General features: G+C 36.4%; 6 protein-coding genes across 15 annotated transcripts in view; 5 read left to right on the top strand and 1 right to left on the bottom strand.

Annotated features, from left to right (window-relative positions):
• Positions 1-3298, top strand: part of LOC124955300 (hemicentin-2) — an 86037-nt gene extending 82739 nt beyond the window's left edge. For 3 of the 7 annotated variants that reach the window (XM_047509531.1, XM_047509527.1, XM_047509533.1), the window contains exon 13: positions 2079-3298. In XM_047509531.1, the coding sequence (XP_047365487.1) occupies positions 2079-2189 (111 nt within the window). In that variant the 3' untranslated portion in view covers positions 2190-3298. Of the gene's footprint in view, positions 1-1179 lie in introns of all 7 variants that reach the window. The other 4 variants (XR_007102830.1, XM_047509530.1, XM_047509528.1 and 1 more) reach the window with 3 other exon arrangements.
• A 1902-nt stretch (positions 3299-5200) lies between these two features.
• On the top strand, positions 5201-6773 carry LOC124955440 (eukaryotic translation initiation factor 6). The gene is made up of 6 exons (XM_047509893.1): positions 5201-5514; positions 5683-5768; positions 5846-6021; positions 6120-6296; positions 6415-6596; positions 6664-6773. Exons 1-6 carry the CDS (start codon positions 5408-5410, stop codon positions 6671-6673), a joined length of 738 nt encoding a protein of 245 aa, XP_047365849.1. The 5' UTR covers positions 5201-5407; the 3' UTR covers positions 6674-6773.
• A 246-nt stretch (positions 6774-7019) lies between these two features.
• Positions 7020-11336, top strand: LOC124955437 (cell cycle checkpoint protein RAD1-like). Of its 2 annotated transcripts, XM_047509889.1 has the most exons (8): positions 7020-7670; positions 7751-8202; positions 8289-9381; positions 9477-9637; positions 10107-10331; positions 10421-10615; positions 10693-10968; positions 11048-11336. In XM_047509889.1, the coding sequence occupies exons 3-8, from the start codon at positions 9258-9260 to the stop codon at positions 11072-11074; spliced, it is 1008 nt and encodes a 335-aa protein (XP_047365845.1). In that variant the 5' UTR covers positions 7020-7670; positions 7751-8202; positions 8289-9257; the 3' UTR covers positions 11075-11336. The 2 variants fall into 2 exon arrangements, with proteins under 2 accessions (XP_047365845.1, XP_047365843.1); XM_047509887.1 differs by lacking the exons at positions 7020-7670; positions 7751-8202; positions 8289-9381; positions 9477-9637 and adding an exon at positions 9891-10027.
• LOC124955441 (probable fatty acid-binding protein) lies at positions 11125-15593 on the bottom strand. The gene is made up of 3 exons (XM_047509894.1): positions 15282-15593; positions 12080-12351; positions 11125-11643 (listed from the first exon to the last, which is right to left on the bottom strand). The coding sequence occupies exons 1-3, from the start codon at positions 15358-15360 to the stop codon at positions 11590-11592; spliced, it is 405 nt and encodes a 134-aa protein (XP_047365850.1). The 5' UTR covers positions 15361-15593; the 3' UTR covers positions 11125-11589.
• Positions 15594-16270: 677 nt separating this feature from the next.
• Positions 16271-19944, top strand: LOC124955438. 2 transcript variants are annotated; one of them, XM_047509890.1, is made up of 4 exons: positions 16271-18337; positions 18517-18537; positions 18683-18851; positions 19020-19944. In XM_047509890.1, the coding sequence occupies exons 1-4, from the start codon at positions 18166-18168 to the stop codon at positions 19417-19419; spliced, it is 762 nt and encodes a 253-aa protein (XP_047365846.1). In that variant the 5' UTR covers positions 16271-18165; the 3' UTR covers positions 19420-19944. The 2 variants fall into 2 exon arrangements, with proteins under 2 accessions (XP_047365846.1, XP_047365847.1); XM_047509891.1 differs by lacking the exon at positions 18517-18537 and having other exon boundaries at positions 16919-18337; positions 19020-19940.
• A 1508-nt stretch (positions 19945-21452) lies between these two features.
• The window catches only part of LOC124955436 (calmodulin), a 37963-nt gene continuing 33364 nt past the window's right edge, over positions 21453-26051 (top strand). For both annotated transcript variants that reach the window (XM_047509885.1, XM_047509883.1), the window contains exon 1: positions 21453-22108. In XM_047509885.1, the coding sequence (XP_047365841.1) occupies positions 22043-22108 (66 nt within the window). In that variant the 5' untranslated portion in view covers positions 21453-22042. The remainder of the gene's footprint in view (positions 22109-26051) is intronic.

The raw sequence follows: 26051 nt of genomic DNA, 5'->3' as shown, positions 1-26051 counted from the left end.
AAATGCATTTATATGTTATTACAAAATAGTTTTTTTTATCTTTGTTCGTACAAAATGACGTAACTATTCCCTGTGTTATGCTCGTGTCATTCTCTCTCTCTCTCTCTCTCTCTCTCTCTCTCTCTCTCTCTCTCTCTCTCTCTCTCTCTCTCTCTCTCTCTCTCTCGGCTTTAGCGTATTAAAACGCTTTTTTAGAAGAAAAATACAATTCATTTCTCAGGATGGTCTGAAAGTTTCGCATAAAATAACGGCAAAAAGACGAAACAAAGTCTCGTATTTGAACTACGAAACGTGTTAGAGTAGACGATTCGATGCACTCTATAGTTATTTAAATAAAATACAGAGCGAATCACGCAACTAGGTCAAACCGTAATCGTTAGATTATTCGAGATAGGGAAAAATATTTATGAGAATAGGGTATACAAGTCGAAACGTATCACCGATTCTCCTGTATCGTGTTATTTCTATTTGTTACGATACATGAAAATAAATATCAACCTATGGCGTGATTCGTTTGGTATACGAACAACGTGCTAAAGTTTCTCTAGCATTGCTTTCTCTAGCATAGCTTTTTCTTTAAATCGATGTTGAATGTCCATATAAAAACATAGTTTGAGACAAAGACCTCATTATTTCCACTCTTGTTAATGGAAAAAAAAAGAAAAAAAAAAAAAAATGGATCTATGCTGGTTCGAGCTACGAAAGAATTCATTGTTTCGATCAAAAGAAAATGAAATGGAGTAAATTAGATGCTGAACAAGAAAGAGCACTTCTCTGCTCGATTTTTACGAGAGGTTCGATGTCTCAAAGGATCTCTGCGATATTGTCTGACATCTTTACGCGACTAGCCAAGTGCATTTTTATCTCTTTTCTCTCTCTCTCTCTCTCTCTCTCTCCCTCTCCCTCCCTCCCCCCTCTCTCTCCCTCTCTCTTTTTTCTTGCGATTCATAATCGATGACTTGCGAAGGTTTTATACAATTGGTAAAATTCATCAGACGCATGCTTTTAGTAGAAACTAGTTGGCCTGTACTCCTTTCTGATCAATGCCACATGATATATTGTACTTTATGTGTTTAGCACGCTTAAATGTTTACCTCCGCATTAACATTGTTATTATAGAAGCTGTTTTCGTTCAACTAATTTATATTCCATTGCTTCTTTCTTTCCTCGCCCATCCAGAAAGTACCGTTTTCGTTTGCAGCCACGAGTCTTGCGGGATTCAAGAACGAAAGACTGACTTGGCTGAATTTAAATTAGGTGGATCAAAGTATTAAAAGGAAATAAAATGATAACAATAAAGAAAAAACGAAAACGTAATAAAAACCAACTAGTTGATATACGGTTGTGAGAATATATGTGATGATTATAAAAAAAAAAATTTATATATATATATATATACACACATATATGAATATTAAAGTTGTTTCAAGCTCGTTATCGTCAAAATGGCTAATTCGACGTTTGTGTCATCGATCAACGAACACACGCAGAAATTTCATTACGTCTGCGGTTTGTCGAGTACTCCAATATTTATTAAACTTTTTCTCTCGCTCGTTAACAAGCATGACGTTTCAAAAAATCCGAAGAGTTTTTATCCTAACTTAATAATTGTACGTGAGTCCAATTTTTTAAGAGCGCGAGAGATACTTGTTTATTACTTAAACGCGTGTTTATTATTTAAATGCGTGTTGAGCGATAATTTGATCGTTGCTCGAAATATTGTAAATATTATAACGTCCGATATAAATGAAAGTCTGAATATAGATATAGATACAGTTTGTTTTGAATAATTCATATGTAATATCGTTCCTACTTGGATTTATTTGACGGCATTATTAATCTGCGCTTTTTCACGAATCCGTGCATATAGAATAATATGGACAATTATTTGACGAAAGAGAAGAAAACAAAGAAAAAAAAGAAAAAAAAAAAAAAAAAAAAAAAAAGAAAGAAAAAAGAAAAAACAGTCGAAATAACACGTACATACATACGTATATCTCTATATATTTATTGATCAACGCGCATGTCCTTGGAAACTTGCACTTTGTATATTCTAATCCTACGAAATGTATGTACAGAGAATCTTCGATAATACGACGCACTTTTTCCATCCACTTCACCCAACCCCGAACCTTGAGTATGACGCACCAGCAAGCGTAGTCCATCAGCATTGTTACCATGATTCTTAATAAGCAAATGAAAATAATAGTTTATATCATATATCGTTCGTTTGGATCGATCGTTGGTATCATCGTCTGTTAGCTAATCAAAATAGTAGCGGTGAGGAATTCGCAGAGCGTTCTCATCGAGTGCATCGTATGAATATTATAAAGTAGCATCGTGTAATGCGTACGAGGCAGCATTAAGAAAGCTTTAATCTCGTGTAAGTGCGTATATCTGTGTGTGCGTGTGCGTGTGTGTGTGTGCGTGCGTGCGTGCGTGCGTGCGTGCGTGCGTGTGTGTGTGTGTGTGTGTGTGGTCTTGAAAGTTTATCATGAAAAAATGTCTTCGATAGAGGCATAATCGCAACCACACACGCGTGTACGCGCACGTATCACGCAAGTGCTTGTGCATTGGCATTTTTCATCGAAGAAAAATTCTTTATATCATATCCGATACGATATCATCGATCCTATCCGACACGTTCGTACGTAGAAAGCAAGGAACGAAAGATAACGTTCAATCGGTAGCGATCTTACGTACACGAAACTTACATATATACCTACATATGTATAATATATAAATGCCTGACGCGAAATTCGCGCGAGCGAATCGTTGGCTCGTTTTTAGTCACCGAAAAGACCGAGCTTAACGAACCGTAGAAAAGTATTTCTCCTGCCTGTGTACATACATAAATATTATATGCACACGCACACGCAAACAGACATATACAAATGCTGCACTATGCGTCCTTAACTAAGTTGCATCGTTTCCACACCTATCTCTTTCTACACTTCTCTCTGAGATAAACATTGTGCAGGGGGAGCAGCTGTTTCTCAAACCAGATCGCTTAGCGACGTTGAAGCATCCTAGCAAGATCGAGAAGCCGCCGCAGTATACCACGTTCAAGCCGGGTAACTGAAGATATCTTAATGCGTACGTCTCTTTCTCTCTCTCTCTCTCTCTCTCTTTTTTTTTTATTTATAACCGTGTGAAGAAAATGCTCACGTAGCAAAGAAGAAAGAACGAGAGACGAAGGAAGAGGGAGAGAGAGAGAGAGAGAGAGAGAGAGAGAGAGAGAGAGAGAGAGAGAGAGAGAGAGAGAGAGAGAGAAAGAGAGAGAGAGAGAAATATCAAATTACTATTTATATTGTTATTGTTATTATTATTATTATCATTATTATTATCATTATTATTATTATTATTATTATTATTATTATTATTATTATTATTATTATTATTATTATTATATTTGTATATGTAAGCATATATCACGTCTTTCAAAGTGCGAAATGCTTCCTCACGTACCTCCAATGAAATCAAATCTAATTGTAAGTTCGTACAAACATTTAAAAAGATTTGACGAACAGGGAAAATCAAAGAATATTCGTCAAAATTCGCTCATATATTTTATTCGAGGAAAAATCAAAACGAGGAAAGTTTGATTATCGTGTGTTCGATAACGAAGCTCGGAGGAAAGTATGTTGTACGAGTGACAAGGTTACAATTATTTTCCCTGTATCTCATATTTATCGAAAAATTGTTTGAGTTATCGACTGCCTCTCCGATATCGTCGTAGTCACTTACTTATTCGAGTACGTAATTAAAAGCTGGCAGAACTTTTCATTTAGATTGAAAAGTTTGCGTGTTCCGTTGGAAAGAGGGGAATCTATTGTGTAATATTAAAACGAATGTTACCTCTCCCTCTCTCTCTTTCTCTCTCTCTCGCGCGCGCGCGCGCGCGTAGACTTGGGCATTCGATTAATCGTCATCGTAATAAAGCGAAATATTCGAAGGCAAATTATTGACGTTGCGGAATGTTTTGTTAAATCATTTATCGAATATTTTATTGTTGCATAAGACGCCATAGAAAAATTCGAATGCCCGTCTACGAAAGTTCATAGTTAATCTGTCGCTAATTAATCTGTCGGAAACATCTCGCTGCCGGGTATATACTAATATATTATATAACGAAATGACTGAGTTTTGGAGTGAACCAAGTGGAAAAAAAAAAGATACGAGGAATGTTGTTTCGGAATGGTCGAAACTAACTCACGAAAGTAATTGAGTTTATGACAAAGTCGGAAGTAGGAAGGGAGAAAGTCGGTAAAGTTCTAAAACGAACTGGTTGGTTCAATCCGATTTCTTCGAACGAACAGAGTATAGAAATTTTTCTTGTAAACGCTTACGACGTATTGTTAATAAAATAATGATTTTTTTTATCGTTTACTATTTTTATCGATATATTGTATCAGTAGAAAGGAAGATCGTGTTTTTAGTATCGATCGTATAACAAGCGTATGCGTTAACGTGAGGGTGTGTGTGCGCGCGCGAGCTCGTCCGAACGTGTGTGTTCCCGCGTGTGTATGTGTGCGCGCGTGTGTATCTTCTGTACGTACGAGAATGCAAGTGCGCGTGAGAACGAGGAACAATGTGTTTCGTACTATATAATAAACATAATGTACAGACCATTGTCCATATCACAAAGTCTGCGCTTATTAACGCAAAAGAAATAGTTGTATTTAATTTCGACCGCTGGCAATGTCACGGCAGGTATACGAACTTAAGGAACCGATTTCCCAACTTGACAGAAATAAATCAAACTATTAACACCCATTGCTCGTTGAAAAGTTTCATTTTATTCGTTCCCGAACGTATCCTAGAATTTATGGCGTAACTTTATGACACATCAAATGGAACAATATATGACAACAAGTCCTTACTCATAAAGAAAAAGCAAGAAACGGAAAATTTATTTAATGTCCTTAAAATCTCTTTCCTTATGGAATATATAAACGTTTATATAAATATAATTTTAATAAAATGAATAAATAAATGTTGCAACAAATAACGTAAGATTTGAAATCGTAACACGCTATTGGTCAGTTTACCGAGTAAGACCGTAGGAAAATCTATTGGACGTTCCTATGGCTCGATACTGGCCGTTGATTGGCCGTATACGTAATCAACGTCAGGCGCGACCAATCCAATCGTAGCGCCACCGCTATTGCAACCAACTTCAATCGCAATAACGAAACATCAGTAAAGAAACGACAGCAGTTACCGTTACTCTATACCTTGTCATTTATATGCCTCTATTTTTATAGTGGTTGCCTCGTGCTTTCTGATATAAAGAATTGTTAATTGTAGGTTAGAGCGTACGTTTGAAGTTTTATTAAAAGTAAACGTAAAATTTCGAGAAAGTTTTCCCTTGTTAATGCCGATGTAAATATATCTTTTATTAATTATGGCAGTTCGTGTGCAATTCGAAAACAACAATGAAATTGGAGTATTTTCAAAGTTGACGAATTCGTATTGTTTGGTGGCAATTGGTGGTTCCGAAAACTTTTATAGGTAATATAATATGATATCTCAAATAATTCTTTACGATCGATAGATTAATCGTAGACAATTATTTTACGTCGTTCGCAGTAAGACCTCGCAATGATCGTCTACCATAACCTTTGAATTTATCGAAATACAACATGGGAAGTTATTTCGTAACAAAATTATTATTTACAGTGTATTCGAAGCGGAACTGGCTGAAACAATTCCTGTGGTACACGCGTCGGTAGCAGGATGTCGTATTATTGGACGATTATGCGTTGGTAAGCCTTTCAAAAACGACAACGTGTCAAAAGTGATCAACGATGAACAGGAACGGTGAACAAATAATTATTTCTAGGAAACAAAAGTGGATTATTAGTTCCAAATACGACTACGGATACAGAATTACAACATATACGAAATTCGTTACCAGATAGCGTAAAAGTACAAAGAGTTGAAGAAAGACTCTCTGCTTTGGGAAACGTTATTGCTTGCAACGATTACGTAGCTTTGGTCCATCCTGATCTTGATAGGGTAATTTTTCATAGCAATATCAAAATGCATATAAACGTTATAAAGTGAATTTTACACCTATACATATATATATATATATATATATATACACATTATAGGAGACTGAAGAAATTTTAGCAGATACTTTGAACGTTGAAGTATTCAGGCAAACAGTAGCAAGTAATGTACTTGTTGGATCATACTCTGTTTTATCTAATCAAGGTGGTTTAGTACATCCAAAAACTTCTATTCAGGATCAAGATGAGCTGTCTTCACTTTTACAAGTACCACTTGTTGTAAGACAAAATTTCGTTTCTATATTAGGAAAAGTCTATAAAACTGAATATATACATACATGTATGTGTATATGTATATGTATATATAAATATGTAGACACACCATTTATTTATGCAGGCAGGTACGGTCAATAGAGGTAGCGATGTTATAGCCGCAGGCATGGTAGTAAACGACTGGGTTTCTTTTTGCGGTATGGATACAACTTCAACGGAACTTTCTGTTATCGAAAGTGTTTTTAAGCTTTCCGAATGTGTACCAACTGCTATAACATCCACTATGCGTGCATCTCTTATAGAAAGGTAATTACTTAATATAATATTCATATTTATCATCTATTTGATAAATATATAATTTTTATTTTTGCAGTATGTCTTAAAAAATGTAACACCCTCGATCCAGGAGGCAAATTAAACAAATTATTTCATGATATAATATACTATACAGTGTACATATTCATAGATTCTAATGTTATGTGATCACAAATGCACAATACGATACGATGCTTTGAACTTTCCCCTTTTTTGGCACTACTGTATAATTCCAACTAAAATACTTTCCGGTGTAATAAGACATTCTACTTTGAAATTTATAAGAAACGTGTTTTTATCCTTCTTTATTCATATGTGTACAAATATATATATATATATATATATATATATATATATATATATATATATAGGGAAAAAAAAAATAATTGTAAGATCATTTTGTATTAATTGAAGATATAATCTAAGAAAATCATATTTGTTACATTACTTGAAATAATAAATGGTTGATAACTGAGATAGCTACCATATTAAATTTAATGCAAAACATTGCTTAGATTTTATATTAATATTAATATCGAGTTTATCCGTATTCTAAACAATAGTAATTTAATTCTTCAACGTATAGAAAATTTTCATTCTCTATACGTAGAGTATCGATGTTAGCGCCCCTATCGATGAGAAAGCGAGACTAAAACGTTTCTTGGAAATAAAAGTTCTCGGAAAGAATTGATATGTAGAGTTGTGTATATATTTGTGAAAAGTTTTCCGTGTGCGTATGTATTATTTAACGACTAATTGATTTTCATCCTTATCAATTGCTCGTTTATTAAATTATATTGATAACTTGCTATTTTAATATCGATAATATTGATAGGACATATGATGATATTAATAGGTTATAGAATTCGACTTTGCTTAATCTCGTTACGCGTTTCATTGAATTTTTCAAGTAATTCATAAATGTAATATTCGAACGTAAAGAATAAGATAAATAAATAGCTCTAAAGCAAGTAAATATGGAGTATGAAAAGATAACCTCAAAAAGTAAAGTTGAAAATTTGAAAAAAAAGGAATGGCCAGGTATTCGGACGTATGAAAATTTTGGTGAGCAAATTTATTAAAAAATTGTAATTATTATAGGACAAATAGTTATTTCTCAATGAATAACGAACACGTTGTTTCAGTAACGCGAATCGAACCAAATTTGCTTATCATAGAGATAGGGCGATTAATACCGTATATAAAAGGAGAAAATATTAAATTTTTTCCTCTTAATATGCCATCTATTGAAATAGGATTTATACATATAATTGGTATTATTCTAGAAGTTTCTAATTTCGGAAATTATTACGAATTCCAAGGTATTCAAATCTTTTAATTTTTTAAAACAATACAAACTATAATTGCTTAACATTTTTTTCTTTTTCGTATTCTTACACGATTAAAAGTTTAATTACAAGTATCCTACAAGCTTGTATTGTTATAAGAAAAGATTGTTAGGCAAAGATAGATTATAATTATGGATTAAAATCTATAATGAGATTATTCTGTAGTCGACGATGGTACAGGAATATTAAGTGTAATGTATAATGCAAAACGTTACTTTTCTGAAAAAACGAAACGCGTTAAAGCTCAGGTAAATGAATAAAAAATTGTATTAACATCTAACGTTCTTGGTATAACTGTTAAATGAATATATAACAGTCTTAAAATATTTTTTAGAACTCAAATAATGATCAAAAAAGTACAGAGAGTATTCAGAAAATTGATGATTTACAACCTGGTAAATACGTACACCTGGGAGGATTCTTATCGTTGAATAATTATAAAAAAACTATTTCCACCGACTTTAAGAATAAAGGTCCTACAGAAAATTTTTGGTGCAGTCAACCGCTGTTACATGTTATCAATTTACAATTCATTAGCGAAAAAGAATATTACAAAAAAATGTATGCCTGGTTTGGAAGTGGAGAAAGCAGATATACTTGAATGATATTAGTCTTAAGTAATATCTCTATAAGGCCTAATATATCTTAAATTACGTGTTACATTTTATATCATTTTGTACATTGTATGAAACATTATGCGTCGAATAGCAGTATTTGTAATATTAAAAGTCTTTTTTTACGGATGCCACGGTGTAATTTAATTGTGCATTTCGGCGTGTGTGCATATATATATATATATATATGTGTGTGTGTGTGTGTATATGTACATGGATAACATTGCAGATGTATATCGGATGAATCATTGACGAATCACTTTGTAGGCATGTTACTTGATGAAACTATCTGTAAACCATTGACAAACTACTGCATAGATGGTGCTTTCTGTGCAAGTTACAAATTTTGTAGTCGAGGTATCAATTATATGATAATAATTGATATCTTGATTATATTAAAATTGAATTTCAATTCGATATCTTATAATCTTGTTTCTCCTTAATTAAATATGGAAAGTAAATTCAATCGATTAGGAGGGGAGACACCTTGTTCTCTCATTGGTTCTCTATACGGTAGTATTAAATGCATAAGACGATTGGTCGTGTGCGGTTTATAGGTTAAATGTACCATCAATCTATTGTGATGTACACCGTTGAGAGTTTTGCAGGATCTAGAGTATAAAATTATTAATGTTCAGTTATAAAAAGTATCGTTTAATAGTAAATTATTTATATAAAAAAACCATTTGATGGATTCCAATAACGAATCATCGATAAAAGAGTTTCAACCAAATCCGTACAGCGTAAAATATGGGGAAATTGTCGATCGTCTATTGAAGGAATCGTCTGAAGACTTCGAAAAGAGCGGCAAATGTAAGTATCTATAAAAATCGAATCGAATAAATGTTGCAAATAGAAAATATACCTTTTAAAAGGTTTCATTAGGATTTCTTTGGTGTAATATGTAGTTTCAGATAAAATATTATTAAGTCTATATAACGTTTTTGGCGAAGTGCTTGAAAGGGCATTAGAATTATACGAAGAAGGACGTATAACGCACATCTCTTCGTCTCCGCCGGTTGTTGAAGGAAACTTGTACAACCGGAATAATGCTCGTTGGTTGTTCCAGGTAAAAGGCTTTTCAGGATCTATATACACGCTTTTCCCGGAGATAAATTTTTGTACTTGCCTTTCGTTCAGGTAAACTACACTTATTACCTTTTTATCGTCAAATATCGTAATGCCATTGTCTTTATTTCTTATTCGTATTTCAGGAATCAGGTATTAAATAATAGAACTTTATTTACCTGTAAGCACGTTTTAGCCGGTTGGTTAGCCACGATCGATAAAGAGAAATTATCTTATCAGCAAATTACATCAACGGACTTTCAAAATTTTTTATTGTATCAATCCTTTTATGATCATGCTGACGCCTAATATCGATGACTACAAATTGATTGCAAAATTGGGTAGTCTTAAAACAATAGTCAATTTATTGAAAGCATTAAATTTCAAAGAAGTATGTATATGATTTATCCCGTTTACCGAACAGACACGCTGTGTTTTGCGCGTATCGATAATTCGTCGTATTCTTTTAGACTGCCACTTGCTTTGCCACAGAGAATGGATTAAAGGTAACGGTGGAAGATGCCAAGTGCATGCAAGCAAGCGCTTATATTCCAGGAGTTATTTTTGTAGAATTTAATTTAAAGGAGGATGTTATGTTCAGAATAAATTTAAGCATACTCGTTGAATGTCTTTGTATGTTTTGGAGTAATATAAATACAACGGGGAGTAATGTTGCCTTAGAAATGTTTTATAAAGTATGAAATATTTTCTTTTTAAATACGCGAACAATGTCTTCCTATTCTCTTACCCGATAATCATACGAGTTATCATGTATACCATCCAGGGTATCGGTAATCCATTGAGCATACTCATAGAAGAAAATGGCATTATAACGGATTGTTCGTTGAAAACTCATAATCCGGAAGAGTTACTGGACTTCCATCTAGAGCCAGAAAACGTTTTAAATAAAGTTGTGCTGCAAACGGAATTATTAAAGGATATTTTATCCGAGCTCGATCCGACCAGCGAAGTGATGGAGGTAACCTTTCACAATTATACGAGATGATTTATTTTAATATTTTAAGAAAAAGGAATATTTATCTTTCGCAATTTCAGCTGTTATTGTCTCCCGAAGCACCATTCTTTAGAATAAGTACCAATGGTTTAGCCGGTATATGTCATATCGAACTGCCTCATGATGGAGAACTCGTAGACAATTTTCAATGTACTACCGTAGCCACGACCAGTTATAGATTGGCACATATTAAGCCAGCCATGAAAGCATTATCTTACGCCAATAAAGTGTCCTTAAGGACCGACGATTGCGGACTACTGTGTTTTCAATACATGGTGAAAACTGAGGAGGGCCACACGTGTTATATCGAATATTACGTAAGAAGAATTATTAATATATTGATAATGAAATTCAAACTTGTTTCGATATATGAATATACTACTTTGATCTTTTCAGATATCGCCGGTGATAGATGTGAAATAGAAAAGAATCATCGTAAAATTTCGTATTTAACGTAATAAAACGCAAGAATATCTTTGGGGTAATATTTTTTTATTGGTAGAAAAAAAAATTCTGTGACGACTTCTTATAAACATATAATACGTGACGCAACAAGTATTTGAGAAACTCGTGCTAAAGACAACAAAGAATTGGTAATGCGCTTATTTTTATACCTTTAAATACATTCAAAGATCGCATATGCTATCGACATTTTATTTCTATACGAATTATATTTCTTCGATATTAGCAGCTTTAAATACTTTTGCATGTTGTTTTAAAACCTTAGCGTCAGTCCGCCGTTAAACCATCGACATATAACATTTTTCTTTAGTAAAAAATACTAAGCGAACTTTTGGAACGTACTTTTCATTACTTAATAGGATAAATAGGAGTTAACATCTCCTATATATTTGAAGCTTTTTAACGAGTAAAATTCTTGGTATGTTTAGAGTATGAATCGGACAGCCAAGTTTTCTTAGGACACGTCTGAAAGGATATTAGTTCTGAACGGTGTATACTCTTGTACAGACTATATCGTCGACCTTCATTACCTGTAACAAAAACAAAACAAAAAAAAAAAAAAAAAAAAAAAGGAAAGAAGATTTAGGCAATCGTTACGGTGTTTCAAAGAAAAGAGATATAGTTTTTGTCCCTTGTCTATTTTTTATCGGCAATTGCCGGTTAACGTCGGTACAGCTCACGTAATTCGTCATTAAATAACGTTGATTCTATCAAGTAGTACTTGAAATTGTAATTATCCAATTACGATGCAATTTGAAGTCACGTATGATTCATTAATTATTAATAATTAATAATTCACATCTTTAAATAATTTACGCCAATAATTATATGTACGTCATGTCGGTGTGTAAAGATAGACATCAGTCGTCGTTTTTTTTTTACTTTACTTGACACAAAAATACTCTCGCTTTTAATGCGAGGCAGTGAGAGGGGGGGGGGGGGGGGAGGAAAAAAAGTGATATTTACCGCTTTCATTTCTGTCGGCGTGAATTCTCTCTCGATCGTTGTTTCTTTTTCACCTTTTTGTACGTGCAACAGCTTGTTACCTTCCATAGTGCAAACGCTCTTCACCTTTCTACCGTCGGGCGTCTCTTCGTCAAATTCCTCGCCGAGTTTGAACTTAATCTCGGAGCTTTTGAAAGGGCTGTTGGTTTTCAAAATGTACGTGCCGTCGTTTTCCGTAAGTTCAACGACTGGATTCACGCTGGCACCCATTTTTCTCGTAACAAGGCTCACACCTGCAATTTAACGTTCGGATAGTTCTTACGTATTATTATCATGGGATTGATTTTAAATTCATATTTATTCTTTTATAAATGGAACTTGTTCGTTCATTAAAAGTTTCCATATAGAAAGCCTCCACCATATAGAATTTCTCGCTAGATCGAAGCTTATGTTTCTTCTTTTTTTTTTTTTTTTTTTTTTTTTTTTTTTTTTTTTTTTTACGTTTATTTATCTCTCGTTTATTTATATTCGTTAAGGACGACAAATAACGATTGACTTTTGATACGATATTAAATATTAATTTCGCCAGAGTTTATAGGTAAACGTTATCGTGCGATAATATTAATCCTTTACTATCGTAGCTTCTGTCGTTTCGACGATTAGTAATCATTTTTAATTGCAGATTAAATCGTGACAAAGCTTTGTAGTTTGACAGATCGATACAGTTGGAAAGATTGAACGGTCCGTGGGACGATAAAATACAATACGTTTTACCGTTTAGAACAGACGTCAAATGTGTATCGAATCGATAAAGGAGGAAGTTTTAATCGAGTAATGCGGGTTTCTTCATTGCCATTAAAAAATAAAACTAGATTCGTTTCGATTCATTCTTTCAAAATCTATGAAAGTTAACGAACGATAACAAAGTTCGATTATCGTGACATTAAATCGCCCGTTACACCGATCATAATCGATTATAACGTTAAAACTGAAAGAGCTATTACGAGAAAGTTGATACCTCGTTTCACGAGGCCGAAGTGCATTGATTTTTTTCTCAGTGAAAGCGAGAAGAGAGGGAGAGAGAGAGAGAGAATGTGCGTTCGTCAAGTAAAAGGAGAAGAAAGAAGAAGGGCAGTGACTTCTCGTCGAAGACTTATTAAACGTCATTTAAGCTCAATATATCGCGAGCTTGACGATAGTTAAGCCTTACCGACGATTCTTACCGACATACGTTCGTTTCTCGTTCTTGGAACAATGCATTACGCATTGTCATGCGTTATATCCTATGCCATCGCGAAGGTGATTAAGATATGCCTTTCAATGGAAAACGCAATGAGCGCCTTTAACGCAAGTTCAAACTTAATTCGGACTTTGCGCCAAATAGAGCGAGATGTAATAACATGTGGTAATAACAAAGCAAGATCTGTCATGATCAAAGTTCTCCTCGTATCATTAATTTTACGCGTTCAATTCGTAAAAATAGATTTCTTTTTTATTTCTTATAATCGTTCACCATTAAGGATCAAAGATCCATGTCGTTAATGCGTTTGTGCATGTACAACGAAACGTGACTAATAACATCTAGTACGTCGAATATCTTTTCCTTGAACCATAATAAATTATAAGATAATAGAATATTTGTTAAAAAGTGAAAACTTTATCGAATGTATCTTAACGTATTCTTTTAATATGAAAAATCTTTTGTTTTTATTTAATTAAAAAACAAGTTTGAGATAGCGAAACAAGTATTGTTATAATAGACTATAGCCATTATCGTTTCTCAGTGTAGATATCTACACGTACATAGAGAACAAGTTACCAGGAACGATTCGACCAGCAATTGCGATTTATTAATCTTCCTTGATAAATTAATTCAAGTACTAAATTGAAGCACAATCAGACTATGCAGCGTCCAGCATGGACGAGATGGTGGGAATTAAACATGAGGTCAGGTCGTTGTACGAAAGACGAGAGCATAGTTTAACGTATTAAAATTGATTATCTTATTCGTCTTTCGAATGCTTCGTCGAACGTGTGTGTTCTCTCTCTCTCTCTCTCTCTCTCCCTCTCCCTCTCCCTCTCTCTCTCTATCTCTCGTCGATCAACGTTCGTTCCGAACGAATGTACCCGCATTGATTCGAATTCTTTTACGAAGCGTGCTAATTCGATTTTCTTTATTGTCCTCTACCTTTCTTACTTTCGCACGAGTATTGGATTATCAGCGACGAAAGATGACAATCGATGAAAATATAATGGCTTGTCGATTAAATTAGTCTGTTGATGACAATGAATATTTTAAATAGTAACGCATAGATTATACGCATATGTGTATTACGTGGCGTATAGAGATAGAGCAACCTTCCCGTATCATCACTTGCCAGCAAAATGTCCTTCTTCTTCTATCGTAAATACATATTTGTATAGCATACGCGCGCGCGCGTATACGTTTGCCTATACGTTCGACCGGACGAATTTTAATCATAACAATCTAGTACGAAGTTAATAGCGTACGATATAACAATGGAAACTAAGCGGAAACAAATGAAGTTAAACAATAGAAAAGCTATTGTTCTATTATTCGAACACGTTCGTCTTCATATCAGTTCCGAGGATGGCTCTACTAATTATTATAACTTATACGTGCGTAATAATTTACATAAAAATATAAAAGTAGGTTTAATCGTTGAAACGAGTTATCCTTACGACGACGGCGTTATATAAATATGGAAAGTGTTAAATTTTTAATTGCATCGATAAAAACATTTCACAGGAATGATCTCGCTACGGCTCTATAAGGAGGCAGGCTCTCTTAGCAATAGCTAATCGAAGAAGTAATATCTCGCGGTTAAACTCACGTCATTCACAGAAAGTATTAATTGTTTTGACGCAAAATCTATATTCCCTGGATAAACATTTTGAATGTACAAAATGATATTTTTTATTCGATAAGATAAATTCTACTCGCGACGGATTTATACGTATGGATAATATTACGCCGTGTAATATGTAAAAATTCTTCATTGGAGGAAGCACTTTTCTTATTGATCACGTAGTACGATCGGACGATTCGAAAGATTTTCTCGTACGTAACCTAAATTCCATTAGACTTTTGGGAACGTTAACGTTTTCGCCATTACACAATTTAGCTTTTATACGACAACCGTCATAGCGATCAAGTAATTATCTCGAGGAACGAGAAGAAAGGAAGAACGCTTTAACGTACCTAGAGCCTTCATGAAATCATCAAAGTTTTCGCTGTTGGAGAGCTTGTACTTCTTTCCAAGGAAATCCTCGGCAGGCATGATGGACGATCGATACCGCTTCGAGCTTAACCGCGTGAATAAACGAGAAGGACCTTCGGTCGTGTTACACCGCAGGAGAACCTGAGACGTGTACTTTCTTCTTTCCTAGACGTTAGACGAATAGATGGGAAGAACCGATGGTGGATCGGATCGAAGAACGATACGACGAACTCACTCAGCCCGGAGGATAACCACCCGTCTTCTGACTCTAACGACGTATCCTGTGTCCATCTCTATTTCTCTCTCCCCTCTTAATCCACCCTACTCCCTCCACACCCTTTCTCTCTCATCGTTCGTATCCTGTCGCGCGCGCTCTCTCTCTCCCTCTCCCTCTCTCTCTCTCTCTCTCTCGCCCCCTCTCCTCTTTCCTCCCCGTCCTCCGAATACTCGTAGCATCCCATTCTCTCTCTCTCTCTCTCTCTCTCTCTCTCACGCTAGCTCACACCGATCTTTCCAGTATTTGGGCGTATCCCCCACTCTTTGTTCTAACTGCAGCTGTGCCACCTAACTTTTTTTTCTCACTCTCTTTTGTTGCCTGTCATTTCTTTTTATTTCTACATATTCATTCTTTCTACGAGCTTACCTTCTCTTTTTTTCTTCTTCTTCTTCTTTTGTTCTTTTTACCGTCATTTTTCGTAGGCTCACGTGTAATTTCGTCTTCCACAGTAGCAGTTATTTTTTTTCTTTTTATGATTATGATTACAAGGCGTTAAAGTGCGATAAGATTAGAAAAGTTACACTTTGCGCCTTGGATAATATGGGAATGCGATATTCAAATGAGTTTTCGATTACTGTGAGCACAGCAAAGAAGATATTTTTTGCATTTAGCCATCCAATCATAAACTTGTAATTTTATTCGAGAGGGCCGGGAGGAGGGATATGTAAGTACGAATTCGTTAACATTTTTCTTTGACACGAATAATAAATCCTTCTCGTACGGCCAATCGCATTACGATCCTTTTAATGGCTCGTTCGAACGGAGATGCGGTAAGAAGGAACTTTGTACACTCGTTTGTTCCATTATTATTACTATCCGTTCTTCCCCACCTACGCAAGTCGTATCGTTCTGAAATATATTCTACTATATATATTCGAGGAGTCGCTCGCGCCATACGAAACCTCCACTCCCATTGGCCGTTGAAATCTGGCGCGTGGTTTATCGACGAATCCCTGCGTAGGTAAAATAATTCAATTATACGATGTATATCGCCGGAGTTCTTTCGAACAATGCATTTGCAAAAACCCATCCAACAATGTTGTTTAGAACAACATTTTCTTTGACGGAAACGTCAAACGATTCTATGAAATTTCTCGCGACAAAATTCGCGTGTCTCGATCGTTTGATCGATTTCGTGCAGTAAAACGTGCCAACGAGCTTTTGGCATGCGAGGTTAAGCGAATAATCGCACGATTAGATCGCATAAAGTCGTTAACGAGTTCTTTCCTCGCCGATGCGCATCTCAAGGTATCTCGCCTATATATATGTATGTATATATATATATATATATATATATACACGAATGTACATATGCGTGCGCGTATAGATGGTTCGTATCAGAGGCGTACGAAAGGCGTTTACAGTCAGAGCTGGAGTAAATTCGGGATGATGACTCAAACGTCGAAAGAGATCGAAAATGCTGACAATTTTTGATCGGCGCAGTCGACGCGTGGTCTTTATTGTTGGTCGGTCACACGTATCAAAGTTCTGCGTCAATTCCGTGACAACGAGGAGAAGGAACGTATAACGGTCGATAACGACGATGCGGTTTAAAAGGGGGCCGACGTGGCAGCGGCACGTATTTTCGTCCACGAAATGCCAAGAAGACGACGAGTCGAGAGCGCATAGCGATCACCGGATGTTATCAACGTATATATACACATATATATATATATGTATATGTATATGTATATGTATATGTATATGTATATGTATATGTATATACGTTGCTCGCGAAAGTAACTCGATCGGTGCGAATTCTCCGACGTACGAACGCGTGTACGTACGATACGTCTATGCGTATAGTCGCTTGGTATACTTTATGGAAGTATAAACCGCGATATCGGACGCTTCAAGTTAATAAAATATCATATGCGTAACTATGTTCATGTGTACGTACGCATGGATATAAAAAAAAATGCGTACGAGTAAAGTTCGATAAAGAAAGGCTTAACGCGAATGAATAAAATACACACGTGGACGGACGCGCGTCTCTCTTCCGTCGTTCTTCAATCGGGTATAGGTCAGTAGAGATTTGGCAACGTCGCGATGTAGCAGAGGCGGCGGCGGCGGCGGCGGCGGCGGCGGCATAGATTCCGCTCCGCAACCGCAACCGCACACCCGCCTGGCCGCCATGATGCCAAACGAAATACGCCGTGCAACGGTTTCTCCGCAGTGACGCGTAAGCTACCGTCAACGTAGCAACACGGCCATTTGCGGCAAGCGTTCCGTACAATTCTATTTATTTTTTTTTCGTTATTCATCAAATCATTCATCGTAGAATTTTTATCGAGCTAATCCAGAGACCGCATCTTCGACTCGTCCCCGATCAATCGTCGCGTTTTACTTTGAAAAACAGAACTATCCATTTTTGTCCTCTACGCGTATTTCGCTCGCGTTTCGATATTAAGAGGATTATCGAGAGAATCTAGCTTTTGAATCGATGATCGTTGAGAGAATTGACGAAAAGGAAGAGAGGGGATAGAGTGACGGAGAAGAGAGAGAGAGAGAGAGAGAGAGAGAGAGAGAGAGAGAGAGAGAGAGAAGGGGGCGGGGGGCAGAGAGAGATATATTTGAAAATATACAACATGTTTGACACGGAAAGATTTATCGAGGAGATCGAGAAAAGGCCGGCGATCTACGATGTGAATCGTAGCGAGTACAACGACCGTAACGCCAAGATGAGCGCGTGGGAAGAGGTTTGTCAGGTGATGGTACCAAACTGGACGCGTTTGTCGGACGAGGAGAGAAACATGGAAGGTATATATATATATGTATATATATATATATATATATATATATATATATATATATACACGTATATTGCACGTTATCGTCGTGCGAACGATCGATCGATCCGGATTCCTCGTACGACCGTTTCTCGTTATACCGGATCGTTTCTTCTCTCCCATTAACTTTCCTTTTCTATTATTTCACAGATTATATCACATTCGCACCAAGTCCGTTTCTTTTGAAAATTCGAATTACATAGTCGCGCGAACTTTCGTTAGAATCTATTTTGATAGATTTGAACGATGCGTTTCGCTCGCTTTTCTCCCTTCTCCTTCCATTCTTTCCATTCGATATTTTCTTTTTTTTTTTTAGAAAAGAGCTTGCGAGGGAAGTGGAGAAATATACGAGACTATTTCATGAAAGAGTTCAAACTGCAGCTGCAAAAATCCCTTAAACCGGACTCGGTACGCCGGAAGCGGAAAAAGTATATGTACTACGACCAACTGCTTTTTCTCATGCCCACCGTTGAAAACAAGCTACGGTACCGATTTATTATTTCTTCGATATACAATAGTTTGCATAATATTTTATCTTAATTTTGATTCTCAGGGGCCAGGTGGGGGGCGAAAGTTGGTTATATTATTTCTTATTTCTTTCCCCCCCCCCCTTCTCCTGGCCCTAAAAACGAAATTCTTCGTGTATTTCGTAGGATTACGAATGTGGCAGGAAATCAATGCAAATCCGAGGAAAGCGAAGGCGAAGGCGACAATCCGGTTATAGAAGAATCCGACGTTCCACTGGCCCACGCTGTTCCGTCTCTAACGACCGGCAGAGAATATGTGCAAACCGGTGCTTCTTTCAAAATGTGTCCACGTTATCCGAAGCAATTGTGCGAAACGTCTTTGACGTCCTTCGATAATGAAATTCATGATATCCTATCGTCGCACAGCGGTCAACGTGTAGCGATCGACGAGGAAGATTACGACAAAATGTTTCTCTTGTCTTTATTACCGACCATCAGGCAAATACCCGAGGAGAAAAAGTTAGACGTTAGAATACAAATGCAGCAAGTATTGGCTTCGGCCCTACGTCCACCCGACGATAAATAATCGATCATTAAGATTTTCATTTGATCGCAACGAACCGATTGGATCGACGACCGACAAAGATTTTAATTATATGCAATTTCGTCGAACGAGTATCGTCGATCCTGTACCTCAATATTTTAGATTAACGAGAAGATTATGCGTAATGAAGCTATATGTTTGTGTGTGTATATATATATATATATATATATATATATATATGTATATATATATGGCTAATATTATTGAGATGCCTTATGTGCAGGGACGAGTACAAATCATAAGTACTGATTTCTAATTGTACCAATTATTATTAAAGAGCAACGATCACGTGGACTGTAAGAATACTTCTATCTGTGATATGGTCGTGTTACATGTAGAGATAATAGAATATAAAGTGGAATGGATTTTCTTGAAACGATATGCTACACAGAAAGAAATTATAAAATTATTAAAATATCGTATGAGCAGGGTAACCGTGTAATGACGTAGAGACATATCCTGCTGTATCTGAAAATATTTTAAAATTATATAATTATATATTAAAAATGCAATTATTTTGATTATTTTTACCCAAACTTTCTTTTTCAATTGTCGATAAGTCCCTTTTATTTCGTTCTGCAATACCGATCATAGAGCGGGCAATCCTTTTTGCAATCACCTAATTTACCTACATGGGTAGCTTCTCGAAAAAGTATATAGTATTGCGGTCTTTTAACGAACGATGGCAGATGCTTCCACAATAATGCACGGCTTTCTTTTTTACCGAGCGATTTTACAGAAATACTTACTTATTATGATATATATATATATATATATATATATATATATACACCTTTAAAAAACTCATTCGCGCACACGCGTCCGCACTCTTGTGTTATTTGATTAAATAGCATAATTTCCAGGTTTTCATGTCACAAAAGTTCTCGATTAGCCGAAAATTGATCAAAAATTATCCTCTTAAAGTTTATTAATAAAATCGTTAAAAAAACGTATGGGATAGTAAACTAGCGAAATTTACACTCGAACAATTATTTGTATTTTGTACACATGATCGCTGTGAAGCAAAAGAATTTTTTTCTGCTGAAATTTTTTTCCTTGTTAATTACATTGCAGTGTGATTTATTTGCGATACCATTGAATATGACTTTATCATAACCGGCAAAGAATATGAACGAACATCGTTGGAATATTTTCAAAATTTTCACCATAATAAAAAAGAGACAAGATAAAATGTTTGCGATGCTTCGTTAAATCGACGATGCTCAATTACGAATTTTAAATTCCGCTAGTGAGCTATTGTTTTATAAATTTAATGAAAACGACGAGTACTTTTTTTCCCCACAGATCGTACATTACAATATTTTCACCGAAACGATGAAGTAAGATATTCTTTCCGATAAGTGGAAATTGTGTTTGCTAATCGGCGATCTTTGTATTTTTGCCAATGTTATTTTTTCTACGTTGGTCTCTCTCTCTCTCCATCGAGAGCTTTACGTTACTCGATACATTTCTTCCCCTTTCTGAATATTAAATAGCTGCTATTAAAAAGGATACGTTGACCGACTCGTTTACTCAAAAAGCGACTTTACTTGTAATTCCTGTTCATTCGTATAAATGATCCTTCGTTAAGATCGGATCGCAGAATTCTGCGAGTCACTAACGAGGGTATTTGAAGTTAATCAATGGCTAGGTCTCGGGCATTGTTCGTGTAAGGGTGCAAGGCTAACCAGCAACTAGTGGTACTGGTCGAAATTCCACTCGGCTCGACTTCGGCCAACTTTCTTTTCACATTCTCGTTCGTTGTCTCTTTCGATAGACTCGCGTTTTCTCCCACTTTGTTCTTCCCCTTCCCTCTACTCTCTCTCTCTCTCTCTCTCTCTCTCTCTCTTTGCCACCCTTTCGAGCCCTTTCTCTCTCTCTCTCTCTCTCTCTCTCTCTCTCTCTCTCTCTCTCTCTCTCTCCCGAACGCTTCTCCCGAACGCCCCGCGCGTTTCTCTCGCGCGCGCGTTCTTCGGCCTCTGGAGCAACCGACAGCGTCCGTCGAGCCGCTCCAGACTTCAGTCTACCTCGAGAACGCGATACAGTCGGGACCTTGAGGATCCTCCTTGAGGGTCAAGGCTTCTTCCGATTCTACGTCGATCTCTTCTCTCGATCGAAAGAGGAAGAAAAAAGGGAAAGAAAGATTGAATGTTCTGAAAGAATCTATAAGAATCGAGATCGATCCTCGAGTTAAGATCCTCCGATTTATATCGATCGAATTTATCGCACGACTAGGGTGATCTTAAGAGAAGAATTCTTACGAAGAGGTTATTATTCGAATCGTCCATTTGATCCGACGAAATTGCAACGATAAGAGTACAGTATAATATCGACGTAGATCAATTTAGAAAAAGGTAGAGCCCCTCTTCCGACCTTTCGAATCTCGTTATCTCAATAGAAAAAACTGTAGCACGTGTACAATTTGTCGGAAAATAAATTGGCATTCGGCCAAGGCAAAGACAAAGAGAGAAAGAAGAGGAGTTTCCTCGGAGATTGCGGAGGGTTGTTGCTCAGAATCGGGGGACGTTGTCCGTTGTTGCCCGACGTCGGAGCCGGATGTTCGCACGGACAAGACGCCGAAAGCGCTGCCATTTTGGAGAGCAAAATGTTCACGGCCGTGAAAAAGTTCCTTACGACATCCCCTTTGGTTAACAAGGTCAAGTTCCTGATGGTGAGTTATTCGATTATCCATTTATTCAAATCGTTTCACTCTACCGTATTTCTAATAACTTTGGAGTGCTCGATCAGAGATGGATTAACTTTGTATAATAAATTCCTTTTCGTCCATTATACTCGTATATTTGGACGTTTTATATAGGAACAAAAGGATGGACCCGACGAGCATTAATCATTTTTACTTGAAAACGTTGACAGAAACTTGCGCTCGTATTACTTTACGCGATTGTATTAAATTCCTTGTAATAAATGTTTAATCGATTTCAATGGTCTATATCGCATCTACTAATTGTCCGGGTACTTTAATAATAGTACCTCCTCATATAGCTTCCTTCATTTTTCCATCGAGATATATATATATATATATATTCAAGCTTCAAGCAACTTTCTAAGAGTCCCTTTTGCCCCTTGTGAAAATTGTGAATTTGCCGAAGAGAGGACATTAACTATCCAGTTTCATTTCCTATGGATTAAGATAACTCGTAGGAGGATCTTATCGTCATTGCTCCTCTTTCGATTTCCATTTTCACTTATCCTTTTTTTTATATCCCTTTCTTATTCGAACATTTACTTCGTTCCTCGAGGACGATGGCCGTCGTATCCGTTCTCGGGAAAATCCTCGATGAACGATCACGGCGTTGCTCTCTTATCTCTTCTAACAGCCTGATGATGTTCCTATTAGACGTTTCTACGTCACCGATAGCGTCAAGCGCTCATTTGTCAACTCTACGGCGTCCTTATCGTCAACGTAAAGAGTACTTTAGAAAATTTCATTTCTCCCTTGGTTATAATAACAAATCTTTTTACCGGCGGATAACCTTTCAACTTTGAGAGAGATAGCGCGTGAAACTTTTGAAATATTCCAAATCAATTATTTGCCTTTCAGTAACGGCGATTAATACTGGATCGATTAATTGCCATCTCGATTGTCGCCGGATTTTTTTTAACTCTTATTGGATAATCAAGGGGATAAGTCTTTCCTTATCACGCACAACGACTTTAATTCCTCAGGCTTATAATTAAGTCAGATTATATTTTTATCAATTAATACTTTCACAGGGTAATTTTTACTTTTTACATTACTGCTACCACTTATTACCAGGTATCTTTTATTCGATGACATTTTTTGCCAGAGTATATGTCATCGGAGTGGATTGTCAAGGGAAAGTAATTGCCGGTCGAGGTCAACGACGGTTAAAAACACACACAACTCGATGAAGAGATATTGAAAGAAAATATATGAGATTTGTCGAATCTTTTCGAAAATCTGCGGAAAGATATATTCTTTTATTCTGGTGGGTTTATTCGATAGTAAGAAGAATGTGGAAGGTCGCCGCTCAATGGAATTCATATCTCTCGTGACGTTCGTTCTCTTTGTTTTTCTTACAAGGGAAACACAGGTACATTTACATTCTTCGAAGAGAATCCCTTTTTCTGCTTTAGAACGAACAATGACATGCAAACCTGTGCACGCATACATACATATATGCAAGACCAAAATGGTCCACATTCGTCCAAGTTCCTTTCTCTCGATCTTCGATGATATTTTCGAATCATATTACTTCCTTTTGTTTCACCGCCATTACCTTCACCTTTCTTATCATTTGTTTCCTTCTTTCATCTGTTTTATCTTAACGCGGTCTTCATTTGTTCAATACTACTTATGTCATGGTAAAAATCTTTTAAATTCGAAGAGTAACATTCATCAAAGAATTCGATCGTGACTTTTTAACTAACGAGGCTCTTAAAGCACGAATTTTCAATGGAAATGGAAAATTATCGGGTTAACGTTCGAAATGAGACGGCTTTCTTTTATTTCGTTTCATTGCTGTCAGTCGCAGGTGCATTCGTATTTTTATATACACAGATCTATACGTAAATATATCCTCATATACATACACGCATGTATTCTCGAAGTTGAAAGAAATATCATCGTCACTTTTCTACCGGCAAAAGATGCCTTAATCATAATTTGAGATCGCGCATAGACCTAGTACCCCCGCATTGAAATCCCTCGCGAACGCTTCGATGTAATTGTACGTAGTATCGAATGACGCATTACTTATATCGACTGTAATATAGTTATCGCGATTTTATCGCGCTTTTCAACGGGTTCGGGCATTGAAAAAATTGGTTTATTAAAAGAAAAAGAAAAAGAAAAAGAAAAAGAAAAAGAAAAAGGAAAAAAACAAAAAAAAAAAAAGAAAAGGAAATAAAGTAGAGAGGAAAAAGGAAATTATTAATTTTTATCCTATTTTGCGCTCGCTCTTTAATCGTGCAATTGTATCGCGTTTATGAACTTTCCATAAATTCGTCTCTTTCGGAGAGCATTTAAATACCGACAGCGATACTTTTATATCGTAACCGAAGGTAAACGCACGGATAGCTCTACAATACTATGATATATTTCAGAGGGAATCCGATAGCGATTTACGGCATCGTATTCCACATTGCTTTTGGAAAAAGGGAAAAATACAAACAGACAATGTGAAACGCTTTGGCTCTTTGTACGGATCACGCTAATGTCTACGTCTATTATTTCGTGGTAACTTTTCTTTTTTTTTTTCTTTTTTTTTTTTTTCTAATAATTTCTACGTTCGCCACGGAAAAATATAATGAGTAGAATTTTGTTTCCGTACTCGAGTACAAAATATGAAAAATGCGAAAACGTAGGAATTATACGATTCGATGAATGAACAAGAGAGAGAGAGAGAGAGAGAGAGAGAGAAGTTGTCGGAGAGAGGGATATTAAATTCAATTAAGACATTCCACTCGCAGCGGAACTCTTACTCGAAGCATATATTCGAGGCTCCGCTCACGATCGCAATTTTTCTCATCGCGCGCGCAACGAAAAAGGCACGAGGAAGAATTTGATAAGTTCGTCATTGACGCTTGTAGAAGGTTTCGTTCGTCGTTCACGCTGAGATATCGGATTCGAGAACTCATAAACTTTTGTTATTTCGTTCGTTCGAAGGAACGGTCTGTTTCGACGATATCTACTCGCTTTCTAAGAGCTCGCGTATATTGCATCTCGAGTTTTACAAGAGTAAGTGCTTCTCGGATTGTTCCTTCTCCGTTACTCTACCTTTGACCATTACTTTCCGACTGTCTAAAAAACTAAATGGTTCCAACTTTCCCAAGACGCGTCTAATGGTCTTTCCGACATGAAAGAAAGATCGAATCGAGCTTTTCAAGTAGTCTCTGGAAAAGTGCGTCGAGAGGATAAAGATACTTTTATATAACGACCTATCTAGCTTTATAGATTCTCTCTTTATCATTTTCTCGTCGCTCACCTTTTTCATTATGTTTATTACACGACGTACATATATCTTTTTTTTACTATCAATACTCTTCCATCTGACGCGTGTTCAAGAATACCCGTTAACTTCGATCCGTTCACCAATCTGTAGAAATACGAAGCCACGTTAAGATGGACTTGTTGTTGTAGTCCCGTGGCTTTAATTCGACGCGTAAATCGCGAGAGTCATTGACGTCCCGGTGGATGGTTTAATAAGAGCTTCGATATCGAGGATAACCTTTCAGAGATGTCCAATAACGCTCGGATCAGAGCTCGGTAGTAGCTCGCTAGTCGATAGACGCGTATAATCGGACCTGTCCGTGCTTACGTATCTTGCTTATACATATGTATATGTAAATATGTATACGCGTCTATGCATGCATACATAAATACGTAGGTACGTACGACAAGTATTTTCCCTGGCAGCTCGATCTCTATCACGGTCAGTTCCATCTTCTCGCATTTGGATGAGCGCGTCTCCTGTGTACGTACCGTTTCTGAATTATTTCGCTAAGGCTACGAGACGAGAAAAGGTGGCGGAATGCCACCCTACGTATGTGTAGTTATGCACGTATTCAACTCAAGATCTTCAAATATTTCCGACATATTTTTATTATATCGTTATAGTTCGTTTAAGATA

The sequence above is a fragment of the Vespa velutina genome, chromosome 18, assembly GCF_912470025.1.
Source record: "Vespa velutina chromosome 18, iVesVel2.1, whole genome shotgun sequence".
Classification (NCBI taxonomy): domain Eukaryota; kingdom Metazoa; phylum Arthropoda; class Insecta; order Hymenoptera; family Vespidae; genus Vespa; species Vespa velutina.
Note: the sequence above shows the minus strand (reverse complement) of the source record. Positions and strands in the feature narration are given on the sequence as shown.